The following is a 26,716-nucleotide window of genomic DNA, read 5'->3' as shown; positions in this document are numbered from 1 at the left end:
CCATCATCCCCTGGTGCCTTACAGTTAGGGAAAGAGGCAGCAGCCTCTTTCAACTCGTCCAGAGAGAGTGGTGCTTCCAGTTCCTGGCGAGCCTGATGGGTCAGAACCGGTAGGGAAATATTTTCTAAATAGCTCTGTAGTGCCTCATCACAGTAACCATCACATGAACTGCACAAGTTTTTGTAAAAAGATGCTAATTCAATGATAAGGAGCTCAGGGTCATTCACCAGCCACCCACTGGAGCACCAAATGGCCCCTATAGCTGGGGAGGACTGTTGAGACCTAGCAATCCTAGCTAACAACCGACCTAATTTCTCCCTCTCCTCATAGAATGCCTGCTTAGTAAAATATAGTTACCATTCTGCGGTGGAGGATCTCAACTGATCCAGGGAATCCTTGCCAGATATCCATGCTTCCTTCGCAGAGTCTGATGGGTCTGTGACATAGGAGAACTCCAACTGTCGTACTTGATCTTCCACCCGTTCCAGAAGAGCAGAGGAATTATAATTTATGGCTGCAATTTCCGCTATGAAAGTGCCTCTAGGGCAAGCCTTAAAGGAATCCCACCTCAATGAAGCCTCTGGATAGATTTAATTTCTGTGAAAAAAAACCTCAGTTTCCCCGCCCTCTCAGGGGAAGAAAAAAGTTGCAGCCAAAAGGTGTTTGGTTTCCATGGGGCTTTCGCCAGGGAGATAGCTGGATGTGTAGTTAAATGTGGAGTGATCTGATATCCCCCCGGGAAAGTACTCTACTTTAGTGACTAGGTTAAGGGTATATAAAGAGCTGACACAGGTCAATATGAGAAAGAGAACCATGGGTTTTGGACAAGCAGGAAAATTGTTTGGTTGTAGGGTGTTTCATTCACCATACATCTCTCCATCCCACCTCCACCAGCAGACGGCTAAGAATAGTGCCTCTTCCACCTGACGGAGGCTGGACCGGAGGAAGCTTGTCCAACCTAGGGTCCTGGTAGCCATTACAGTCTCCCAGAATCCTGGTAGGGACTTCAGGCTTGTCAACCAAATAAGACAGAAGGTGTTGTAAAATATCTCTAGAAAATGGAGGGGGGATATACACAAATGCAATAATCACAGTTAATGTAAACAGTCTGCAATACAGAAACTCATATCGTCCCAGTGGGTCAATCATCGCGTCTAATTCCTGGTAAGTCAAGGATTTGTGGATCAACATACTCACTCCACAGGAATATGCAGAGTGAGTGGAGTGAAACATCTTGTCCACCCAGAGATCTTGCATAAAGTTCACCGTATCCTTTGTGAGGCGAGTCTCCTGCAGGCCCATTATGGCCGGATAAAATTTCTTCAGACATGAGCTAATCATAGCGCATTTTAATGGGTCATGCACTCCCAGAACGTTCCAAGACACTAATAGAGTAGTAGCCATAGTACACTTTGTAAATCAATCCCACGGTCTTGTAGGTAGCCATTCGCTGACTGTGTGACACAAGGTTGAAGGCTGAAAAAAAAAGTCAAGTTAAGCTCAATAAGTTATTCAAGTGTATGTTGCAAAACAGAGCGCAACAATGGTAGATGCATAAATGAACATATATCTGGTCTGCTGAGTGACTGTAGCCACTTTGAACGGGGTGGGAATGATCTGCCTCCTCTCTCCCACAGCCCGGTATCTGATGAACAAACAGATGCCAACAAGAATGCCCCCGCAACTGGGACACAGTGGAGCATAGTAGAAGCGTGAAGGCATGACTTACACACTTTCGCATGGTGCTGAACATATCGCTTAGCATTGTGGCAGAAGCTATTCATAGCGCTGAGTTGGAAAAACTGTAAGATGTCCCGCTGTAAAAGGGATAAACTTGAATAGAAACATCAGAGATCATACTGGTCCTACCAGAATTGGTTTCCGGGTATCAGTCCCCCTTGTCGGCTTCTCTGTGCTGTCAGATGGTCTTGTTCATTGTGGTCCAGCCAGGCAGCTGCGTCAGAGACAGATTAAAAAAATTTAAATTGCCCTCTGGCTGTAACTCACAATTTGCCTGGAAACAGCATGGTGTAGGTCATTTGGAGTTTTTGTAGATGTTTCTTCACATTAGAAAATGTAGATCTCTTCCTCTGTACGTCGGCCGAGAAGTCAGGATAGAATGAAACTTCAGTCCCGTTGAAGTGAACAGAGCCTTTCTCCCGCGCCAGCCTAAGTATTATCTCACAATCTTTGTAGTTCAGGAGCATTGCCAGCCTAGATCTTGGTGGATGACCAGGTGGGAGTGGCCAAGGTGGTGTGCGATGAGCCCGCTCAACCGCAAACAGTGATGTGAAGGCCTCTTTGCCAAAGACATTGCGCAGTCATTGTTCTGTAAATGCTGTGGGGTCCTGGCCCTCAATCTTTTTGGGGAGCCCCACGATGCACACATTATTCTGCCGCAGGTGGTTCTCTATGTCATAAGTTTTAGCATTGGCCTGTGCGGCTTGTTGCATTGCTGTACTAGTGTCTCTGGTGATGTGGGGGGGGGGGGGGGTAATTGATCTTCCATGTCACTAATCCTGCTCTCCACAGCTGTGGTTCTGTCCCTTATTTTCTGGAGATCTTACCGCATCAGGGATACTGTTTCTGTGAGTTCCCCAAACCTCTCTTTCAGGCCATCCACCGAGGCGGTACACCTCTGGACTGCACAAAGGATTTCAGCGAGTGTGGGTTGAGGGGTTTCATCCTGCAGCATGTCAAATATGTCAGGGGTAGGAACAGGGAAGATATCCAGAGGCAGCATGTCATCCAAGGCAGACAGGTTGTGCAGTCTTTCCAGCTCAGGAGCAAGGGCCTGTGTGTGTGTGTGTGTGTGTGTGTGTGTGTGTGTGTGTGTGTGTGTGTGTGTGTGTGTGTGTGTAGCAGCGTGTCCCCTGCAGCTTTTGAGTATAGTAAAGCATGTATCCAGTGTCATGTTAGATTTGGAGGATTTACCGGCGACCTCCTGTTTGTCAGCGCGTGGCTCTTCTTCATTTTCTGAGGCTGTGGAGAGCCGATGCCATTTTGGGACTCCATGGCTGAGGCATCTTTCTCTTCTTTATGGGTCATCATGGGCTCTGTGAATTGGTTTGTTTACTCCTGCGTCACCTCGGATGTGGTGGCAAGTGGTTTGGGTCATGCCGGTTCAGATCTATGGCGGGAACAGGATCAAACAAGGAGATGCAGCGGGAGCTCGGGGGGGAGGGGTTCACATGCCTGTGCAGGCCACGCCCCCAGTTGCTTCCATTTTTATCTTGTTCAGTTAAAGCAGAATGAAACTATCCTATCCTTTAAAGCCAGGAAAGCTGCCATCTTAGCCCCTGTTCAGCATTTCCATAGTGTTGCTTGCATAATGAGTTATGCCACAAGCCATTTCTTGACTTGCCAGTTTAGTTGAAAGTACAAGCAACTGTGACAGTAACTCTATTAAGAGACTTAAATCGATGGGATTAGTTCCACTTTAAAGTGATTGTAAAGTCTTGTTTTAAACCACAATACCACAGCAAGAAAGCTCTATTTGTGTGAAAAAAAAGGATAAAACTTTCATATGGGTACAGTGTTGCATAATCGCGCAATTGTCATTTAAAGTATGACAGCGCTGAAAGCTGAAAATTGCCCTGAGCAAAAAGGGGGTGAAAGTGTCTGGTATTGAAGTGGATAAACAACAAATATGTTATACTCACCTGATCTGTGCAGTGGTTTTGCATAAAGCAGCTCGGATCTCCTCTTCTCGGGTCCCAAGCTGGTGCTTCTGGCCCTTCCGTCCTGCTGAGTGCCCCCAGAGCAAGCAGCTTGCTATGGGGGCTCCGGAGTCACTGCTCTGCGTGTCCATTCACACACAGGGCCGCAGCTTGGACCTGCCCCCTCTCTCTGCTCAGTGGGTCACTGGCTGTGACTGACAGCAGTGGGAGCTGCTGCCTCAGCCAATGAGTAGTGAGAGTCTCTGGAGAGCCAAGACTCTTGTGCACATCAATTGATGGCGATGGTGTTCAGGTAAGTGTTGGGGGAGGGGGTTAGGGAACTGCTCAGTTTTTTGGTGGTCAGCGCAGAAAGGTACCCTTAGATTGATGGTCTGCGAAGGGTCATATTACCCTATAGATTGGTGGTCACTGTGAAGAATACTCTTTTACTGGTGGTTAATGGGAAGAATGCCCCTTACATTGGTGGCCATTAAGAACTTTGAACCCATTAAAAACAGCTGAAAAGATCATAGTGTCTATGGTAGCTTATTGGAAAGGCAGAAATTGCGCAAGGACCTTTAGCAATCTATAAAAGGACCCAAAAGGTTCCACAAAACCCTGGTGAGAAAGGCTAGTTTACAGCACCCTCTGTATGTTTACATTAGAAGGTTGGTAGGCTGCTAATTTTCTGGTGCAAAAGAAAGGAATAAATAAAAACTAGGTTTTCAGGGTCTCATTTGACAACTTTGAAGATTAATTTCTCCACAATGCATATAGCTACAGAGGGTAATGCGTGCACTTGTTATGAAGAGCTTTTACTGCTTCCTCAGAATATGTAAACATTTTATTGTTCACGGTCTGGGCACAATTAGAACACACAGATTTTGAGGACACTTCACTAATCCATAATAGTTGGTCTGGTGCATGAACTTCTGTTTCCAGTTTTTTTGCAGTCTGCCACATAGACCATTTTCACTAAAACAACTGTAGAATTATCAATCTGACACACAGTGGACTGTAGGAAGACTGGAAGAGGAAGTGCCTGGTTCAGGACATACGGTAACAACAACAGGGACATTGAAGCAATAATTGCCCATTAGTCAACACTGCATTTTCCAGAAGCTAAACAGTCAGTTTCCTGGAAGGCCTTCATTGTGGGGTAGCAATATGAACACGTAAAGTGCCTGAAAGGCGCCTCTCATGCCTCCCCAGTGTGAAAGCCAGACTAGAAAGGCCAGGCCAGAGTAGAAAACTACTGCTAACGCCCCCCACGCCCAAGTGTGAAAAGTAGCCTTATTCAGAATAAAATTTTCCTGGAAGTCACACGTAGAAACAAGCAAATCAGTTTGTGCTTTGATACAATTAGAGCATATCATCCTTTCTGGGGTCATAAAAGTCACATCCCTGAGTATGTCCTTCACCATTTCAAAAATGAATCATGTGGCTTGCACATTTTATCAGGAGGGATTCACTTTGTAAATGGAACAGCTCATCTCTAGCTGCTTTGTTTGCGAAGTTCTGACATAAATCTAAAGTCTACAGTCAGCCTTGTAGTCACAGCTTGCTGGTTTTATAACGGCAGTCCATAAAATCAAACCAATGAACACAATTTAAGATAAGGTCACTGTTGCAGATCATTTAAGCTATGTATATTAGCAAATTTAAGACCCTTTCCTCCTAAAGCATTTTACAGAATTCACCTTGATGGTATTATCTCTGAGGCCGCTCACTATCTTCTGGTCATCATACTGTAAACAGTAGACACCTTTGCTTGTTTCACTCCGACAGTGAATTCTCTGTAAACTGTGTCGTCCACATCGCCAATTCGATTCTATCGTCTTGTATGAGTAAAGGAAAAAATAAACAGTATGAGCCATATGTGAAGACAACAATATTCAATAGCAACCTGTGCAAGTTCAAGAAAATCTCACCTCTATATCTTGGATGATTTTAGGATAAAGTGCCCTGTAGAATGAATTAGGTGGCATCTTTCCATCTGGTGGCTTGTTTTTAAATAGATACTGTCCCCTAAAAGACAAAAGAAATAAGGTCTTAAATATGTACTCTGATGAAAATGAAAAGATATGGCATAAACAGAAATGGCAACTGCTCTAATTTTACAGTGTTACTAAACCCACAACAGTAAAATCAGTGTGTATATGCAGTAAAGCATGCAGGTTATGCTCACTGTGGAACCTAAGCACTGTGTAAAAATGCTGTTTTATCCTGTCTTCTCTGATCCTCCCCTTCTTCCACAGTCCCCAATTCCTCTCCTGCTAGAACAGAGCCTTGGGAGCTCTCTGTACATGTTCAGTTTGGCGTGTATTTCAAGAGAGGTTTTTTCTTTTCTTGGGAAAGTGCATGTGGCCGGAACAGGGCCAATCAGCACTGTCCAGACAGAGGATCAGGGGTCATGCAGAGGAGAATGAAAACTCCTCCTACAAGGTTTAACCAGACACTGAGAGAAGTCACAAGACTGATAATTATATTTTCTCATCAGCAGTATATAACAGGTTAATATTTACTAAAATAATGCATTTCCGTGTTCTGTGTACTGGGGTAGACCAGATATAGTGAATGCAGGGTCCTGGGTTTAGTAACATTTTAAACTGGCTTTTATAGTAAAGGCACAAATGTGTTTCTCAGCAACTTTACCAGCCAGCCATCAAAAAAAAAAAAAGACATAACGTACCTGCTTAGGCCTTTTGTTTTTTTTGCTCACTGGCAGTACTTAAGTTTACGAAACTATTCCTTAAAATTTTCTGGGTTTTGGAGCACCTAATCAGCCTAAGACTCTGCCGGCTTTTCCTTCATACTGTGCTAAACGAATGTCGCACACTAAATCAAGTTTTCCTACAAGACCTCAAAGCATGTTGAGGCTCATAGGTAGATACTTCTAATGCTTTTGGATGGAACACTGAGAAGCTCAATGTAATCAAGGCACATACATCCAAACTATTTCAAGCAAAAAAAAAATTTCTAAAAAAACTCAGTGGTTGAAAATGAATGACTCATTCCCACTGGAATGCAGTGCAGGAAACTCGCTTTGCGTGAGAGATTCCTGCACAGTGTCAAAATCCTAACATCCCAAATTCTACTCTACTAACATGCAATTTGCTGCAGTAAGTGTTTGAAAATAGTGCATACCCTACTTATGGTGCATTCCAGTGTGATTTCAGCCCATTTAAATGAAGGAGCAGAAAATTGCACCGAGTCGCATAGGAATCGCACAACAAAGTGGACCATGTCCCTGTATGATTCAGGTGTGAACTAGCCATAAAATAAACCCAGAAAAAAAAAAAAGGTAGAAAAGTAATTCAGGAGGTTATAAAAAAAAAATTACAATTCAAGAATCATTTAGGGCCAATTCACACCAGATGCAGTTCCGTGCAGTTCCGTTTTTTCTGCACCAATACAGTCAGTTCTGGTCGGTTTCTGCACCAGAAACTGACTGCATGGTGTGAACTAGAGCCATTGGAATACATGGAAAACACTGTGCATGCATTTTTAGTGCAGAAAAAAGCGCAGGGAACTAAACCTGGTGTGAACTGGCCCTTAGTCCAGATTCCATTCAAGGCAGAGATATCTTAAAATGGTTGAAAAGCCTAAACATTCCATGCATTAAGGTAAAAAATTTTTAGGCATCAGCATTCCCCCCTCCCCCTTTTACTTACCTGAGCTCTCATTTGACTTTACTGGAACACTGGGAGTCATTGGCTCCCAGTGCTGTCAATCAAAGTCAGTGACCGGGGGGAGGGTGTTCAGGGCAGAGTCCTGCTGTCTGTGTCAATGGACGCAGAAGTGGGGCTCAGGAGTGAGAATGCATGAGCGCTCCCATAGGAAGCGGCTTCCCATGGGGCACTGGATTGAGGGGAGGAGCCAGGAGGGCCGGTGGGGGACCTGAGAAGAGGAAGTTTGTGGCCGCTCTGTGCAATTCCACTGTACAGAGCAGGTAAATATAGACATGTTTGTTATTTCTCTAAAAAAAAAAAAAAATTACCTTCACAATTGCTTTAACAACTACATTACAACTTTTAAAAAAAAGTTACAAAGCAACAAACTTTTAGGCATGTGTCATGCTAGTTTCTGGGATCAGTCTTGGTATAAATCGATCAGAGAGCAAAGAAAACACTTAAATCGTATGTATGGCCAAAAAAGTTTACTTTTGTTCTGGAGAGAGTAAAGAAAGCATATTTATTATTTGCTGTCTGTGTCCCATTTTGAAACTTTCATTTCACTTCCTGGAGTTGGAGGGGAATTCCCCCCTTGGGCAGTTGCCCCCATTGGAGGATTACCCCCAACGCTTCCTGTGACAACTATAACATTTTGGATCACTTTCTCTAACAGGGTAATGATGACCAGGGCTCTATTGAGTGGATGAATCTACCCAAGAGGAAAACAAACAGCAAAAAAAGCTTTACAGGTGTTCTAATATAGCTAATGGTTAATGGATCATGTTATCTCCATTTTTAGAAATGGTATACTTCTCCCCACACGCGTTGTCACTTTTCAAAAATAGTATGGCTATGCGGGTTTCCACACACAGCTGCATCATTCGCTTGCAGCAATCTGCAAATGAACTACAAGAACTGTCTTCTACTGCGGCAGACAGCTTGTAGTTGTCCGTGAACTGCAAAAGCACTGATGAGGACTCTTGTAGTTCATTGACACTTCCTCCAGATTTGAAATTATCTGCTCGTATGTAGGTACTGTATAAGCAGACAAGCTGGAGGAAGTGTCTGCAGGAGCCTGAAATTTCACCCGTGAGCTACTGACCAAGGGTGCAAAATTCTGCAGGCGTTTTAGAAAAAAGCAAATACTGTATTTATCGGCGTATAACACGCACCCTTTTCCCCTTAAAATCAATGGAAAATCGTGGGTGTGTGTTATACGCTGATCCCCCGCTGATTGTGAGAGGAGGAGTGAGCGCCTCTGATATCTATACATAGCTGAGTGTACTCTGCTAGTTCCGCTCACAGTCACGCCCAGTCCCTCCTATGAAGGACATAATACAGGGACTGGGCGTGACTGTGAGCCAAGTACACTCGGCTATGTATGTATATGTGTCGGCGCTCGGCTCCACTCACAGTCACGCCCAGGCTGCAGTTAAACTGCAGTGACATGTCAGTGTTACTGCAGTTTGAAAATAGCGCCGCCGAGATGCACAGAGCCGGTCCTGTGTATCTCGGCTCTTCTCGTAGTCCCATCCAGTCCCACCCTATGATGGACATAACACAGGTCCAATGGCGGGATTGGGTGGTACCAGGAGAAGAGCCGAGATACACACGACCAGCTCTGTGTATCTCAGCGGCGCCATTTTTTAAACTGCAGTGACACTGACATGTCACTGCAGTTTAACTGCAGCCTGGGCAAGGCTGCAAATGACACTGAGAAGGCTGCAGATGGACAGTGACAAGGCTGCAAATGACACTGACAAGCATGCAGATGGACGCTGTGCAAGGCTGCAGATGGACACTGATAAGGCTGCATTAATGGGCATTTAAATTTAATTTTTTTCCTTAAAATTCCCTCCTAAACTTGGGGTGCGTGTTATACGCCGATAAATACGGTACACTTTTTTTTTTTACCTGCAAAAAATACCTGCATTTATAATGTGGTGAAGGTGAACTTCACCCTAAAAGGGGACCTGTACTTCTAGAACATGAAGGCTGTCATTGCTGACCTCTGCTTCTGAAATGTTAGAAATCTGTTCGTAATGGGGATCCAATGACATTAAAACCCTTTAACGTTCTGCTCCACCGTTTGGTAGCGCACATTTTGAGTCACGCTAACTCACTGAAAAATGTGGAAAACCTTCTGAGACACTGACCTAAAACAGGTAAGTAGACTTGGAGTTCTAACTTACCAATCTGAATTTGTTTTGGTCACAGAAAATGTTAAAGCCAGAAAACTTAATACAGTTATCCTAAGTAGAAAACACATCGTTATTTTTTAGTAGACCTCTTGCATCTCATACATAATATCCTAAAACAAATCAGGACTTCCGATGTGATATACTGTACTTAATAGACGATTATAAGAGCAGGAAGACTTACAAAGCAGAACAAATTGAAATATTCATATGTAAGAAAGCAGCCATATAACATGCTTGTCACAATCCCCCAATACAAACTCAATACTAATATTATCAATGCGCTCTCACTGCACGCAAGTTTTTCATTTCGTTTAGTAAAAGTATTAGAAGTATCACTTAAGATGCACACATATCTGGCTGAAACACACATTGAAAAAATGCCTCTGTTGATATAGTAAACTCATTTTACATAATCTCTTTACCCATATTAAAACAACTAAATCTGCGTCCTGCCAGCAGAACCTGGCGAGACCCAACGCCCTGACGATTAATTGGGTACACACACATCAAGCATCTTCCATATAAAGGAAAATATAACTTTCATTAGAAAGTGAAAGATTGTATGGATTACTGCTCTTTGCTGTGTTACTCCATATAACTAGACAGGCTCGGATCAGGTTTAGTAAAATGTTTTTTTTTTTTTTTATTTCAAATTCTCGGATACTCTGTAGTGAAGAAAATGTTTTGACTGGTTGTTTAAACTATTTTGTGGTATGTTCACAGCCAGAACTGTAGCACAGAAATCAGTAGTTTAGTGGTCAATCCATGGCTGTAAAGTATGTCTATATGTATGTATGTGCTAGAGCAGGGGTGTCCAACCTTCAGCCCAATGTTTATCCTCACGACACATCACAGGATGCACCCTCATGGCTAACAGAGGATAGAATTAGAAATAGACTTGAAAAACGTAACATTAACCAGTCACCGGGGCCACATGTCTTGCACCCGAGGGTCATTAAGGAACTCATTCAAATAATTGCCAGACCATTGTTCCTAATATTTACAAACGGATAAATTAGGAAAATTTCCTCTAAATGGGACTTTTAAAGGGCAGTGAACAACCATGAAGTCACAAGGAAGTACAAAAATATATACATTTTAATTGATCAAGCTTAAAAATAGGTAATGTGCAATACATAAAATATATTTTCTGGATGCAGGTAAAAATATGCAATTTGGCAACAGTTGAACCACCATTTATTTACCTGCTGAAAATTAGATGAAAACAGAGATACCAGGGTAAACCAGTCATTTAAAAAAAACTGATGATAGGCACCTGAACGACCACAACATACAGGGATATACAATGTAATACTGACATAAATGCACACGCACAGGTTGGACTTAATGGACTTGTGTCTTTTTTAAACCTCACCTACTATATAATTATGTAAGATGGCTATGAATGCAGCCCAACAAAAAAATCATAAAACGTAATAATCAATAATGTTGCATTTTTACCAAAAATTACCCCAAAAAAAAATCCTTTATACTTAGCAAACACATGTGACTGAAATGTCTCTTTACTGGACCTTTACAAGTTCTATCTTCCCCCCAAATAAATCTCCCACTCTTCACAATCACGCCCTATTCAGGTCATCAGTTTTCAACAGCACCTATATTGCTAAGCAACTATTTTTAAGGTTGAAGTACACAAAAGACAAAATTACAACCAAAATATCTGATGAGCTTCTTGAGAATTCATTGGGAATTGCTACTACATCTATAGAATCAGATATTGATTCATTAGTTTAATTCTATAATATTTGTAAACAAAAGTGATGGTTTCCTTTATTTATCCAAGAATAAAGCAACCAATAGGTATTTAAAGCCCAAGTCTGGGCTAACAAAAAAAAGGTTTCACATGCAGTGGGGCACTGCACGGTTCAACTGCCCCGACTGTAAAGCTTTCCTAGGTGTTTCGCTATCATAGCAGTTTCTTCATGAGTTCAGCCTCTCATCATCTGACTTAATACCTGCTGATGGACCCATCATATCCCTTCAGACTATGGGGAGACATATACATTGGAACCCAAAGACAGCAACCTACGGAAATGGAACAGACTGGGCAAAAACCGTCGACATATGAAGGATGTCTAGAAAGTTACTCCAGAATTCCCATTGATGAAAAGGAGAGGAGGGGTCTCCATTCAAAGCACAAAATGCAAGGATAGTAGTAACACACAAAAGGAAGCTCAAGGATAGTATATTTCTGTCATAAGAAAAGCCCTCTATGAGTGTTCCAACAGGTGGATAAAAACCAAAAGGGTGTCTTAGTCTCCCGAGGTCCCGATTTCCCCAGCTGGGGTTGCTGTCTTTGGGTTCCAATGTATATCCATGCACTTTGTGCTTTGACTGGAGATACCAGGGCCCCCACCTCTCCTTTTCATGGGAATGGGAATTCTAGAGTAGCCTTTTAGATATCCTTCATATGTGAAGTATAGTCTATGTTTTCCCTGGTACATTGGTTTCCAATGCATATGTCTTCCCATCAGCAGGTATTGAGTGAGATGATGAGACTAAAATCCTGAAGAAGCGCTTGTGACTGTGAAACGCGTAGGAGAGCTTTACAAACATGACTATCTTGTTGATTTTATCTATGGGGGCGGGGGAGGGGAATCTATATTGCCCAGCTGATTAAAAACACATTTTGTGGGGGGGGGGGAGGGGAGGAGAGGAGAGGAGGGGAAAGAGGAAAGAAAAGGGGAAGGAAGAATATCTGAGCAGTGAGAGAAAAGGGGGGTTAGATAGAAGAATTAATGACATCTTATAGATAAGAATGCTTCCTAAAGGTTTACCTTGTTTCATAGAAATATTGTACTTGTTAAGGTGAAATAAGTGTTATATTTGTCATAGAGAATGTTTCTCTTTTTTTATTATGTAAAATATTGATGAAAATAAATAAAGACTATGAAATAAAAATAAAAAAAACACATTTTGTATATTTTGTAATAAAGCCATAAATGTTTAGAATATTTTGTGTATTTGATCATATTAGATATACCAAGAGGCCGTCTTTAACACCCATCTTTCTTAAAAAAATTTCATTTTGGTTATATTGTCGGGTTAATGACTTCTTGGTATAGAGCTGTATTAGCCTTTTGCAGATACCCCTTTATATTTATGTGACACTACATCTCTACATTCCTCTTCCCTATAAAAAAAACGAGCAGTTAACCTGTGCAGTGCATTTTTTTTTACCCGGAGTTGGGCTTTAAACAAAAGGCATCAATGTATTAAAATGTAACAAGGAAAATCTTTAAAGTGATTACAAGGGTTTCGTACTTAAACCTCACAACGAAGGTCATAAGGTAAGAACAAAGAAACAGACAGAAGTGATTGAAAGGAGGTTTGTTTGCCTGACTGCTGGACTTGCTTTATAATAGCACGAGTCCACTGGCAGTTCAGCTGCATTACAGAGCAAAGCCAAAGCTCCTTTTAGGGGTCGTTCACACCACAAAAACGCACTCTAGATCCGTTCCGGATGTGTTTACGTATGCATGTTTTTAACACGTTCCGGTGCGTTTTTGATGTGTTTTCAGATTCATTCCATGTGTTTTGTTTCTTGTTTTTTTTCCCCACTATACTAGGGTCCAATACATTTTTTATGCGTTCCAGTGCATTTTAGTGTGTTTTTGATGTGTTTTACTGCGTTCCAGTACAGGAAAAATGCAGCATGTTCTACTTTTTTTCCCTGGAACTGGAAAGCCCTGGAACTGACCGCACTGGTGTGAACTATGTCATTGGGAACCATAGAAATATAATCCCTTGGGAATAGCTGGAATCCCCAGTGGAGCCAAAGCGCTCACTTTGTTTCCCAGCCTCTTAATCCTGAAAGTGAGAACCAATTAGTTTATATAATAATGAGAGAACGGAAATACAGCAATTAAACACTGCAAGAATATGTAAACTACACACTAGTGAAATGTGCTTCAATTTATGGGGTGTGTTAGAGACTGTATGAGCTGTGTATGGGAGTCAGGAGCTGTCCAGCTATCCAATGATTTATGCAGGCAACAATAACACTCAGCAAATCATTTTGAGCAAGATGAATGTATATATTGTAAGAGAACCACAATTTCTATGGAAGCAATTAATACTCTGTATAACTAGAAGAACTGCCTTGGAGATGGAAATTACAGCGGCAGGGCCCCTTTATAGTTTTACAAGACGGCCGCATGACATATAGTTACAGCCCTGGTTTATGGGTAGATAAAAACGAATACTACAGCAGAATCACTGTGCAATGTATATAGGAACTTAGTCAATTGATAATTGATGTGTAGTATATATGATATATATTTCATTCAAAATGTTTAACTCCAGCTTTACTTTCCTTATTGCACAGTTATGCAAGCTCTTCCTGTACTAAAATTGCTTATCCTAATGTCATTGCATGCTGCAAGCTTCTCACAGTGTGCATTAGAAGCTACAGCAAGTCACATACAGCTCAACTTACTTCCTGGCTGGAGGACATCTAGCATTATCTTGCTCTCTTTTCTCCCCAACATTACTGTCCCTGGTAAGCACCTTTCATTTATTGGATTTCAGTTCCTTCATTCATAGAGGCTCAGCATCACATGTGGGCATTACATAGGGCAGCCTGCATGCTAATACAGCCTGCCTAGAAGGCCAGTTACTCCAGACTTCCCATCCATTATCTCCCTGCATTGGATAGAAAAGTGATGTCACTGGGTCTAAAATTAAGTTTTTTTTTCTAAATATATATATATATATATATATATATATATATATATATATATATATATATAATTATTTTTTATTTGAAGTGTTACCAGACCCACAACAGTAAAATCATTCTGTATATGCAGTAAAGCAGGCTTTTTATACTCGCTGTGGAACCTAAGGGGTCAATCCTTTGCATTGCGTAAAAAGGTTGTTTGATCCTGTCTTCTCTGATCCTCCCCTTACTACACTTGGGAGCACACTGCACATGCTCAGTTTGGTGTGCACGTCTTGAGAGGTTTTTTTTTTCCTTGGAAAGGTGCATGTGATCAGCACAGGGCCAATCAGCACTGTCCAGACAGAGGGTCAAGATTCCTACATTCTCATAGGCCAGTCAGGGGAGAATGAAAACTCCTCCTACAAGTTTCAACCAGACACTGATAGAAGTCACAAGACTGCTATATATTGCTGAGGAGAAAAGGTTTTTAGCAGTTTCCTGGGTTTAGTAACACTAAGTCCATTGAGGGACACATGTATGAAGTAATTCACAGACACAGGTTACGTTGTTGCCTTCAGGAGGTAGCCATTAACCAACAAAAACAGTTGAAAGCCTACCCACCATATCCCCTTCTCTAACCAACATACCTCAATGTTTTGAACAAATAGTACACAGGGCCAATAGACAGAGCTGCAGGATCAATTACTCTCCAAGGAAGAGGAAGATTTTTCTGTCAGAACAAGTTTTCTTTTTTGGGCACATAGGGATTAAGTCGTTCATAGATGTATGGGACATCCAAAAGCAATCCGGCTGAGGGGTGGACCACAAAGATCCAACTGATTTAAAATAAAAGGCTAAGTTCACCTTTTTTTCTAAAATCCAGCTCCCCAATGTACAAATATACCATTAATGTACCTCGGTTGCAGAAAAAGAAAAGTTTTCTTTGATTTTGAGAACAAGGGCTTACCTTAACCCTTGCTTTATTTCTTAGAAAGCTTCAACACTTGCTGGCATGGCAATTTGGGATGGAGAAACCAGTAAGACATGGGAAGGAGTTTACCAGCCGACCTCTTTAGCACACACCCTCAACAACGTTTTGCACAGCATCCCCAGCATTTCTCCATGCGTGCATTTGCCTGGCTTCCCCAGGGTCCCTCCAGAGGGGCTCAGGCCACATGCTAAATTCTCTGGGGCTACATTCAGCCCATGGGACACCCCTGATGTAGTGCAAGAGCCTGCCTGTTTGGATACAGTGATTGAATAGAAGGTGTGTCCTCCTATTATATAGCTTTTGGTAAATCTAGAGGAGATTGTACAATAAGATTGCATAGTTTATTGCCACATTTATACACCTAAAATGACCTAGTTGCGCTTTCAGGGTCATTAATTGTTAACCACTTCAATACAGGGCATTTATACAGCTTCCTTACCAGACCAATTTTTAGCTTTCAGCGCTCTAACACTTTGAATGCCAGTTACTCAGTCATACAACACTGTACCCAAACAAAATTTTTAGCATTTTTTTCATACAAATAGAGCTTTCTTTTGGTGGTATTTAATCACCACTGGGTTTTTTATTTTTTGCAGTATAAGTGAAAAAAGAACGAAAATTTGGAAAAAAAACCCACTTTTTTTTAGTTTCCATGATAACATTTTGCAAATATGTCATTTTTGTTCATAAATTTCGGCGAAAATGTATACGGCTACATCTCTTTGGTAAAAATAAACCAAATTGGTGGATATTATTTAGTCTCTTTGAAAGTTAGAGTCTACAAGCTATGGTGCAAATCATTGAAAATTGATCACACCTGATGCACTGACAGCCTATCTCATTTCTTGAGGCTCTGAAATGTCAGGAAAGTACAAATAACCCCCAAATGACCCCTTTTTGAAAAGTAGACAGTCCAAGGTATTTAGTAAGAGGCATGGTGAGTTTTTTGAAGTTGTAATTTTTCCCACAATTTCTGGGAAAAAGTAGAATGTTTTTTTTTTTTTACAAAATTGTCATAACAAGTTATTTCTCATACACAGCATATGCATACTTCCAATTACACCCCAAAATACATTCTGCAACTCTTCCAGAGTATGGCGATACCACATGTGTGGGACTTTTACACAGGCTGGCCACACAGAGAAGTCCAAAATGCAGGGAGCACCATAAAGGGTTCTAGGAGCATAAATGACGCCTCTAATTTCCTAACGACCTATTACAATTGTGAAGGCCCAAATGAAATGACCCAATTTTGGAAAACAAACACCCCAAAGTATATTCTATGAAGCATTATGAGTCTTTTGAGCAGTTCATTTTTTTACACAAGTCTTCAGAAAACGTGGAAAGAAAATTAAAATCTTTTTTTTTTTACACAAAGTTGTCAATTTATAAGATATTTCTAACACATAGCATGTATATAGCAAAAATGACACCCCAAAACACATTCTGCTACTCCTTCTGAGTATTGTGATACCACATATGTGAGACTTTTACACAGCCTGGCCATATACAGAGATCTAACATGGAAGTGGTACCTTCAGGCGTTCTAGGAGCATAAATTACACATCTCATTTCGTTCATTTCCTACCTATCACACTTTTGAAGGTCCTGGAGCACCAGGACAATAGAATTACCTACAAAATTACCCCATTTTGGAAAGCAAACACCCCAATGTGTATTCTATGAGGCATGGGCTGCAAATAGGTACTCAGGTACTCTTGACGGGCTGGTGACAGGTACTCTGTTACTCCAACGGGCTGGTGACAGGTACTTGGGTACTCCGACGGGCTGGTGACAGGTACTCGGGTACTCAGATGGGCTGGGACAGGTACTCGGGTACTCAGATGGGCTGGGACAGGTACTCGGGTACTCAGATGGGCTGGGACAGGTACTCGGGTACTCAGATGGGCTGGGACAGGTACTCGGGTACTCAGATGGGCTGGGACAGGTACTCGGGTACTCAGATGGGCTGGGACAGGTACTCGGGTACTCAGATGGGCTGGGACAGGTACTCGAGTACTCAGATGGGCTGGGACAGGTACTCGAGTACTCAGATGGGCTGGGACAGGTACTCGGGTACTCAGATGGGCTGGGACAGGTACTCGGGTACTCAGATGGGCTGGGACAGGTACTCGGGTACTCAGATGGGCTGGGACAGGTACTCGGGTACTCAGATGGGCTGGGACAGGTACTCGGGTACTCAGATGGGCTGTGATGGGTGATGACAGGTACTTTGATGGGTGGTGACAGGTCCTCTTTATTGGGGGGGGGGGGGGGGTAATCAGTGTGGTTGGTGTGTACACTGAGCGGTAACGAGATGTTACCGGGTTCTCCTCCTCACACACGATCAGTGCGTGAGGAGGAGAACCCGGTAACATCTCGTTACCGTGGTTTGTTTACATTCTGTGACCGGTTGTGATTGGACACAGCCGGTCACGTGGTAAAGAGCCAATTTCATTGGCTCTTTACTGCGATCGGGGTTGGGCTGTGTCAGGGTGACAAGCCGCATCCCCGATCGGCGCTCATCACGCGCCCTAGGCGCGTGCACGAGCCCTATAACGGCACAGTACATGTGACCAGCTGTGATTGGACACGGCCGGTCACATGTATCGGGGGGGGGGGGGGGGGGGGGGGTCGATGGGGAGGAAAATCCCACAGATCGGGGATGGGCTGTGTCCGAGGGACACAGCTCATCCACAATCGCCGCGCTGCGGGCCCCCGGGGGCCCGCAGGAGCGGCGATATACCGAGGCCGTCATATGACGTCCACCCAAGATGGGAGATCCCATCTGTGGCCGTCATATGACTATGGCCGGGTATTGAAGTGGTTAATGGCACACCAAACACAGAAGCAAACACACATTTTGCCACATAAAAAAAAACCACAGATGAGAAACGCAGCAAAACACTCAGTAAAAAACGTGCAACTTACACCATACCAAATTGTCCCATGAGCTACTTTGCCACATGTAGCGCAGCTCACTGAAATCAATGGGCTGCTTTATGTGTGTCACTGGGCAAATGAGCCAAAAACATGCACTCCCACTACTCTGGGTGTCAATGGGACCTGAAAGTGAAATTTGTGCATTTACACAATAACAATGAGGCTCCATTCACATCTGTGTGTCTTTTTAAATGCATGGCAAACCACACAAAAAATGCAGAAATTCACCATTTGTGTTTTAGAATCACTGCAAATGTTCCTTGTGTTTGTATTACATGTTAAAGGCTCCTCAAGTGCAGCAAACGCACTAAAAAAGTTCTGGAGCTTCTCTAGGGTGACTGTCGAACGAGGACAACTTAGTGTCTCCATCCACTTTTCTATGTACTTCTAGAAAGATGGCCATACACTATGCATTCTGATTGAACAATCTCTGTACAATGTCCTTTGGCTTTACCAGAACTATGAAATAGGCCATGGGTCTTCAAACTATGGCCCTCCAGTTGTTCAGGAACTACAATTCCCATCATGCCTAGTTATGTTTGTGAAAGAGTTTTACAATGCCTCATGGGATGTGTAGTTTCGTAACAGCTGGAGGGCCGTAGTTTGAGGATCCCTGGAATAGACGGACACACCTAAAAAATCCATTCAATTTGTATTAAATCAGGTAGGCGCTTGTACTGCATAGCTGATAGGAGATCTAAAGGAGATTGTACAATCGGATTGTATAGAAAGTGGGCAGAAGGTGGTATTGTAAGGAGGGAGGTGTGGTCCAGAGTGGTGAACACACCCCATCACGACGTTTTCTGTGATGGCTTCTGGGAAATTAATGCTGAGAGACAATCTACAGGAAGTGATGGAATCTGAAAATCATTTTAAAAATTCAAATAAACTGACAAGATTGTAAACCACCTGTGGACAAGGTAAGTGAGAGAAAAGCACATTGGGATGACTAGGCCAGAAATTGGAAATGCTTCTATTTATCATGAAAAGTGACATTTTGCCTGAAAAGGTGAATTTATCCTTTACTGAAGGAAAATTTCAGAAGCAATAGGGAGGTAATTCTGCATGAAGGGTATGGCTCTCAATTGCAAGTGGAGGACAATTTAAAAAAACACCTAAAGGAAAAAATAGGTAAGGCAATGAGGGCCAACAGCAAGGCAGTCAATGTAAACATGTAGGAAAAACATTCCCTAGAATCTCAAGAGCAGGTAAGTACAATGGAAATGACAGGATTTCAGAAGGAAGATAGGAGAAGAGATCTTCCAACGAACAACAATGGTTGACATTAACCACTTCAATACAGGGCACTTATATTGCCTGCCTGCCCAGGCCAATTTTCAGCTTTCAGCGCTGTCGCACTTTGAATGATGATTGCGCAGTCATGCTACACTGTACCCAAACTAGATTTTTATTTCCTGCTTAACAAACAAAAAAAGCGAAAACTTTGAAAAAAAAATATTTTTTTTGTTTGTTACAAAACTTTGTAAATAAGTAAGTTTTCTCCTTCACTGATAAGGCGGCACTGATAGGAAATGATGAGGTAGCACTGATGAGGGGAACTAATGGGGCACTGATAGATGGCACTGATATGTAGCACTGATGGGTACACATAGGTGGCACTGATGGGCAGTGAAAGGTGGCGTGGATGGGCACTGATAGGGGGCACAGATGGGCACTGATGTACATTAATGGATGGTACTGATGGATGCCAATCAGTGATGCCCATTGTGGGCACTGATTGGCATCCCTGGTGGCCATGTGTGGGATACCTGGTGGTGACTAGTGTTGGGCATCCTCAGGGGGGCTGCACTGATAATCAATCAGCACAGAGCCCCCTGTCAGAAGTCTGACAGACGCGAGTGAGGAAAAGCCAATCAATGCTTGATATCCTGGTGACATCATATGACGTCCGGTCAGGATATCGCAACCACTTTGCCGAAGTCATATTGCTATGTGGTGGGCAGCAAGTGGTTAAAATGGTTGTAAAGGCAGAAGATTATTTTTTATCTTAATGCATTAGATGCATAAAGATAAAATGTCTTCTGTGTGCAGCAGCTGTTCTCAGCCACCCTAATACTTACCTGAGCCCCATCTCTATCCAGCGTTGTGCACGAGAGACTTGTCTTTCCGGGACTCTCCCTCCTCATTGACTGAGACAGCAGCGAAGTGCCATTGGCTCCTGCTGCTGTCAAAGTCAGTGAGCCAATGAGGGAGGGGGCTTCCTGTCTGAATGGACACACATAGCAGTGGCTCGGCTCAGGTGCACCCATAGCAATCTGAAACGTGTGTTTTGTCAGCTGCAAACAGCAACCAACGACAGTAAACTTTCCACGTGTTAATAAAAACATATGAAAAATCTAAAAAAGAATCTAACTGGCCATTATGGGCAACAAGGAAAATTCTTCCTTCAGGCACTTTCAATCAGGAGACAGTGGAAAGTTATGCTGCAACTTTAATCTAATAAGCACAAAACATTGAGTCAGAAGGTTTGTAGTATTATCTGCTTCCCGACCGCCTCACGCCGACATAGAAGGGCACATACAGGCAGAATCACGTACCTGTACGTTGCCCTTTTACCTTTTAGAGGGGGGGGGGGGAGCTCCGTGAGTCGGGTCCCGCGGACTCGATCGCTGCGGGGATACCCGCGATCGTCGCACGGAGAGGAAGAACGGGGAGATGCTATAGTAAACAAGCATCTACACGTTCTGCCTAGCAACAAGTGACACTGATCTCTGCTCCCTGTGATTGGAGCAGAGGTCAGTGATGTGTGCAACACAGCCACGCCCCCACAGTTAGCAACACGCCCCTAGGACACACTTAACCCATACACTGCCACCTCCTGGTTAACCCCTTCACTGCCAGTGTCATTTACACAGGAATCACTGCATTTAAATAGCACTGATTGCTGTATAAATGACAATGGTCCCAAAAATGTGTCAAAAATGTAGCAGTCACAATAAAAATCGCTGTTCGCCGCCATTAAAAAATAAACAAAAAAAACGATCCCCTATTTTTGTAAATGCTATAACTTTTGTGCACACCAATCAATAATCGCTTATTGCGATTTTTTTACCAAAAATATGTAAAAGAATACGTATTGGCCTAAACTGAGGAAAAAAAATTTTTTAAATATATTTTTGGGGGATATTTATTATAGCAAAAACAAAAAAAATACTGCGTTTTTTTCAAAATTGTCACAATTTTTTTGTTTATAGCGCAAAAAATAAAAACCGCAGGGGTGATCAAATACCACCAAAAGAAAGCTCCATTTGTGGCAAAAAAAAGAATGTCAATTTTGTTTGGGAGCAACGTCGCATGACCGCGCAATTGTCAGTTAAAGCGACGCAGTGCCGAATCCCAAAAAGTACTCTGATCAGGAAGGGGGTAGATTCTTCCGGGGCTGAAGTGGTTAAAGATGCAACAACTTCATAGCAACCTATGATGTTTTCAGTATTGTGAAAAGGTTTTAGACAGGTGTGAAGAAATGCTGTATAGTAAGAATGCGTTCAAAAATATATATTTTAATTGTTTATTTTTTATCAATTTACAAAGTGCAAAGCAAGCAAACAGAAGAAAAATCAAAATCAATTCAATATTTGGTCTTACTATCCTTTGGCTTCAAACCAGCATCAATTCTTACATTTGCACAAAGTCAGGAATTTTGTAGAATTACAGTCAGGTGTATAACCAATTATACCAAGCAGGTGCTTATCATCAATGTAACATGGAGGTTGATAGACAGCTGTGTATGTAGGAGGCTTAAAGTGATTGTAAGGGTTTTTTTTTTACTTTTTTAAATATCATACATATCATACTTACCTCAACTGTGCAGCTTGTTTTGCACAGAGTGGCCTGAACCTCATCTTCTGGGGACCCCCGGCGGCTCTCGCGGGTCCTCCCCACATCAGATAACTCCCTAGGGGAAGCTCTCTCCTGAAGGGTTACCTTGCTGGCACGCTCCCGAGTACAGCATTCGGCGTCCATAACTGACAGCAGTGGGAGCCAATGGCTGCACTGCTATCAATCTATCTAATCAAGAGCCAAGAACACAAAGGTTTAAAACTCCTTTAAAACTGGGTGAAGAACAGCCAAACTCTGCTACTGTAACTGGATACACACTATACAACTTTTGTTGTTCAATTTCCTTAAAAATCTTAAATCTAAAGAAAAAAATCGAAAGAAAGCTTGTCATCCTCTTCTGGGGTCCCTCAGTCCCTTCAAAATTAGAAGATGTCCAGCAGTGCCATTAGCACAGAATTGGCGGAAACCAGTGGGACCCAGGTACACCCATCTACTGCCTGGAGAAGTCTGACCAGAAGTGGTCTTCAAGGAAGAAGAATGGAGGACTTGGAGCAAAAAAAACATACCTTCAACGTGGAAAAAAGGCTGTCGTTGAGTTGAGACAAGTGTCTCAACTATGCATGGAAAAGTAGGAAGTGGAGTGCAGAAAAAAGGCAGCGGGTGATCAGTAGGTCATCTGGTCTGAGGAGTCAAAATTTTAAATATTTGGCTGTAGCAGGGGGCAGTTTGTTTGCCGAAGGGCTGGACAATAATGAGTGTCTGCAGGCAACAGTGAAGCATGGTGGAGGTCCTTTGCAAGTTTAGGGCTGCATTTCTAGAGTTGGAGATTTTGCCAGGATCAATGAATCCTCAATGCTGTGAAATACAGGCAGATACTTATCCATACATACCATCAGGGAGACATATGATTGGCCCCAAGTTTATTCTGCAGCAGAACAAAGATCCCAAACATACAGCCAATGTCACTAAGAACTATCTTCAGCATAAAAAAAGAACAAGGAGCCCTGGAAGTGATGGTTTGGTCCCCCACAGAGTCCTGATCTCAACATCAAGTATGTGTGATTACATGAAGAAACAGAAACATTTGAGGCAGCCTACATCCAAAGATGATCTGTGGATAGTTCTCCAAGATGTTTGGAACAATATACCTACCGAGTTCCTTCAAATCTGCGTGCAAGTGTACCTAGAAGGACCAATGCTGTTTTGAAGGCAAAGGGTGATCATACCAAATATTGATTTGTTATAGTTTTTCTTATGTCCATTTACTTTTCATTTTGTTAATTGGTCAATATAAACTATTAACACTTCTATTTCTGAAAGCATTCTTCATTTACAGCATTTTTTCACACCTGCCTAAAACTTTTGCACAGTAGTGTACTCAATGTGTATTTCCCTTTGGAAGCTACAGATCATCCCATAACATTGCAAAATTACAGAGTTAAGAAAATATGTATTGTGACCGAGTAATTTTTCCAAGTTTCTTTTTTCCAAAGTGGCTTTAACTTGAAAAATAAGGATTATTATTGAGTTAGAAGATCACAAAAGATGGTCCGATGCAAATTTTCTCATTCATATTTACACAGGCTATTCTAAAGAGCTGACTGCTTTGTGGTTCCAGGAGACAGGTAATAGGGCTCTATGGGCTCATAAGACAGAGAAGAAGCAGTTTAACGTTGGCAGATTCAGGAGTGCTTATTCTCCTTTTCTAGAAGTACAGCTTAATACTCCACTAGGACTGTATGATTTGTATCCGACAAATGCATACATGAAGTTAACATTCCGTAGAACAGAAATTCAAACACAGTTATAAAGAAACATTGCTCACTGATTTATGGTACAGTGCTGCTTTATGGTGACTACTTAGCCAGGTTCTCAGTCACTGAGAAGTCTGTACGAGTGTGCAAAGTGTTGCAACAAGGTTAGCTTCTCCATCAGCTCATTGGTGTAGGTGCAAAAAAAATTTTAACGTGATGATATTTTATTTGTAATCTTTATACCAAGATAATTAGTAAAATAAGGTTTATGCTTACAGGGGTAACACCCAGGGGTGTATGTTATGAACCGATTTAGGGTTGAGTTTAGCTTTAGCCATAGGTTTAAACACTGGGTTATATTCATGTTAAGGTAAACTGTATGTTTGATGGCTTTTGGCATGACTCAAAGTAGAGTTGAAAGCATATCCCCGTGTTCCATAACATGGGGTGCAGTCTTGTTCTAATACCAATCCTGGGGGTTCGTAAATGTAAAGAGGAAAGGATCGCCGCTACTCCCAACCAGCCCAGGTGAACAAAGAGCAGCCTCAGCCTACATGTCTTTACCAAACCGCACGATCTGATGCATTTCACCCCGCCCACCGGGGCTTAGTCAAGTCGAAATGCACCAGGGTGTGTGGGTTGGTTTGGTTTATTCACCTAGATTGGTTGGGAGTAGTGGCAATGCTTTCCTCTTTTCAAGGTAAACCAGTGATTTTGTATACAAATTTAAACCTGGAACATTTTCTTCAGTGTAACATTCCAGTTATTTTGAGTGCGTTTTATGTGTTGAAAGTTCCTCTCCCTAAAATACCACACCTAATTGATCACTAAATAATTATTGGGATGAGAATATACTTGCCTCCCGAGCTAGTTAATCTTCATAGCATCCTCAGTAGATACAAATAATGCTTGGCCATAAAATATCAGATGCACTTAGCATCTCCCTGACCAGTGGTTACGCTTCCCTTCTACCTCTGCTCTATAGGTTCTTCGTCTCTTTCCAATGACAACCTGCCTTTCACCGACACTATGACCTTTTTAATATCTAGTTTGCTACAGTCAGCCCCATTGTAGGTGTTTTGGCTTCCAATTTCCTGCTTTCTTTATCCAGATTGCAAACGTAAACGACTTCACAGATATTGGTGCTGCAGAGCAAAAAATGGGGTACACCACTAAAATGTGATTTACTCTAAACATGTTGCTTACAAGGGCAGGTGTGTGGGAACAAAAAGAGAATTGGGGTACAGTTTAATATAAACTAGCAATTGTGACTGTTCATGAAAGTGTTCATTTAGGCCTAATGGTTTTGGGTCTCCTGACACACTAGTATGTATTACTGACCAATCTACCCATACTTTGGATGGGCAAGTATTATTTGGTTATGGGTACCATATCTGAATTTAAAGTGGTTGTAAAGGCAGAAGTTTTTTTTTACCTTCATGCATTCGAAACATAAAAGGTAAAAAAAAACGTTTGTGTGCTGCTTCTCCCACAGCCCCCCTAATACCCATGCCCCCTCTCGATCCAGTGATGTGCATGGAATCCTCGGCTGTGCCAGGTGTCTCTTTCCTCCTTGGCTGAGACACACCAGTAGGAGCCATTGGCTGCCACTGCGGTCAGTCACAGCCAGTGAGCCAATGAGAAGAGAGTGGGGGGATGGGCCGAGCTGCAGCTCTATATGTCTTATGGATGCATAGAGCGGGGGCTTGGAAGTGAGCATGCACCAATGCCACATAGCAAGTAGCTTACTACTGGGGGCACTGGTCAAGGGGCAGGAGTGCCGGCAGGGGACCCAAGAAAAAGAAGATCCGGGCTGCTCTGTTCAAAACCATTACACAGAGCAGGTAGGTATGACATGCTTGTTATTTAAAAAAAAAAAAAAAAAGCAAACAAACCTTTAATATCACTTTTAAAAAAAAGTCCCATACAAGTGAATAAATTGGGGGAATAAAGCCAGGAAGAGGAAAGCCCCATGACCTGTCAAAGTCATGTGATGAACCTCTCCTTAGCAGTGTGTTCTTGCATTATTTTGCAGAGAAAACTCCATAGGACATGACAGGCTCCACACCGCAGCCTTCATTTTATAGATACTGTATGCAGCAGAAAGTAAACCATGCTTTTCACTAATAAACAAAGGCAAAAGTAACGGGAAGGGAACTGCAGAGAATGCAGTGAAGACACTTGTAGGAGAGCTGCCAGAGAAGCTACAGCATACAATGTAGACAGAGTTGCAAGAAATTGGGAAAACGTGTACAAAAATGTACAACAAAAGGGTACTGGGAGTTCTTACTGTTGTGTGGACATTGTTGAGAAAAAAAAATAAAAAATGTGCGTGGAGGGGATGTAGACCCTGAAAAGAGAAGAGTGCCTCTACCAGCCTGTGGGTGAACAATGTGTATGCTGCGGATAGTGCTGCAGTGCAACCTCAGAAAGGGAACTAAGCAGATGAACATTTGCTTTTGTACAACATTCATTACTTGTGTCAGAATCCTCCTGCAGAGAAAAGTAACGTTATAGTCTCTCTATATACTAAACAGGACAGCTTCCATGAATGAAAATCGGCCTACGAATGGAGGAGGATGACCTTTTTAATCCGGTCATCTTCCATTCATAGAAAGCTTTAATTCAAGGAAGCTACAGTATAGCTTCTATAAATGGAGGAAATAGGCAGAAAGGGGGCATAACCTTCTTCTCTTGGCGACAGAGGATTTCAACTATGACAGCTGGCACCAGCACAAGGAACCGTCCCTTGAGCTGTTTTTTTTTTTTTGGTTTTACCTAAACGTAGGCTTTAAAGTAGAACTATAAGCAAAACTTATTTTTTTCACTTTGGATAGAGTAAGAGAGTTATAACCCCTGTGATATTATTTTAATTCCTCTGTCTCCCATTGCGAAGATTTCCCTTCACTTCCTGTCCCATAGCTAAACAGGAAGTAAGATGAAAACCCTGCAAATTAAGGGAATTCATTGGAGACCCCCAGGTCAGCAGAACTAGCATCCTCATTGGAA

The 26,716-nt window shown here is 42.3% G+C and overlaps 1 protein-coding gene across 4 annotated transcripts in view; it reads right to left on the bottom strand.

Moving 5' to 3' along the window:
• The window catches only part of BTRC (beta-transducin repeat containing E3 ubiquitin protein ligase), a 346,883-nt gene that overhangs the window by 56,185 nt on the left and 263,982 nt on the right, over positions 1 to 26,716 (bottom strand). For all 4 annotated transcript variants that reach the window (XM_077455333.1, XM_077455336.1, XM_077455334.1 and 1 more), the window contains 2 exons: positions 5,591 to 5,687; positions 5,360 to 5,497 (listed from right to left, as the gene is read on the bottom strand). In XM_077455333.1, coding sequence (XP_077311459.1) covers positions 5,360 to 5,497; positions 5,591 to 5,687 — 235 coding nt within the window. The remainder of the gene's footprint in view (positions 1 to 5,359; positions 5,498 to 5,590; positions 5,688 to 26,716) is intronic.

Source organism: Lithobates pipiens, unplaced genomic scaffold, assembly GCF_037356315.1.
Source record: "Lithobates pipiens isolate NorthernLeopardFrog02 unplaced genomic scaffold, aLitPip1_a1.2 Scaffold_25, whole genome shotgun sequence".
Lineage (NCBI taxonomy): Eukaryota > Metazoa > Chordata > Amphibia > Anura > Ranidae > Lithobates > Lithobates pipiens.
This window is presented reverse-complemented; position numbering and strand designations above follow the sequence as displayed.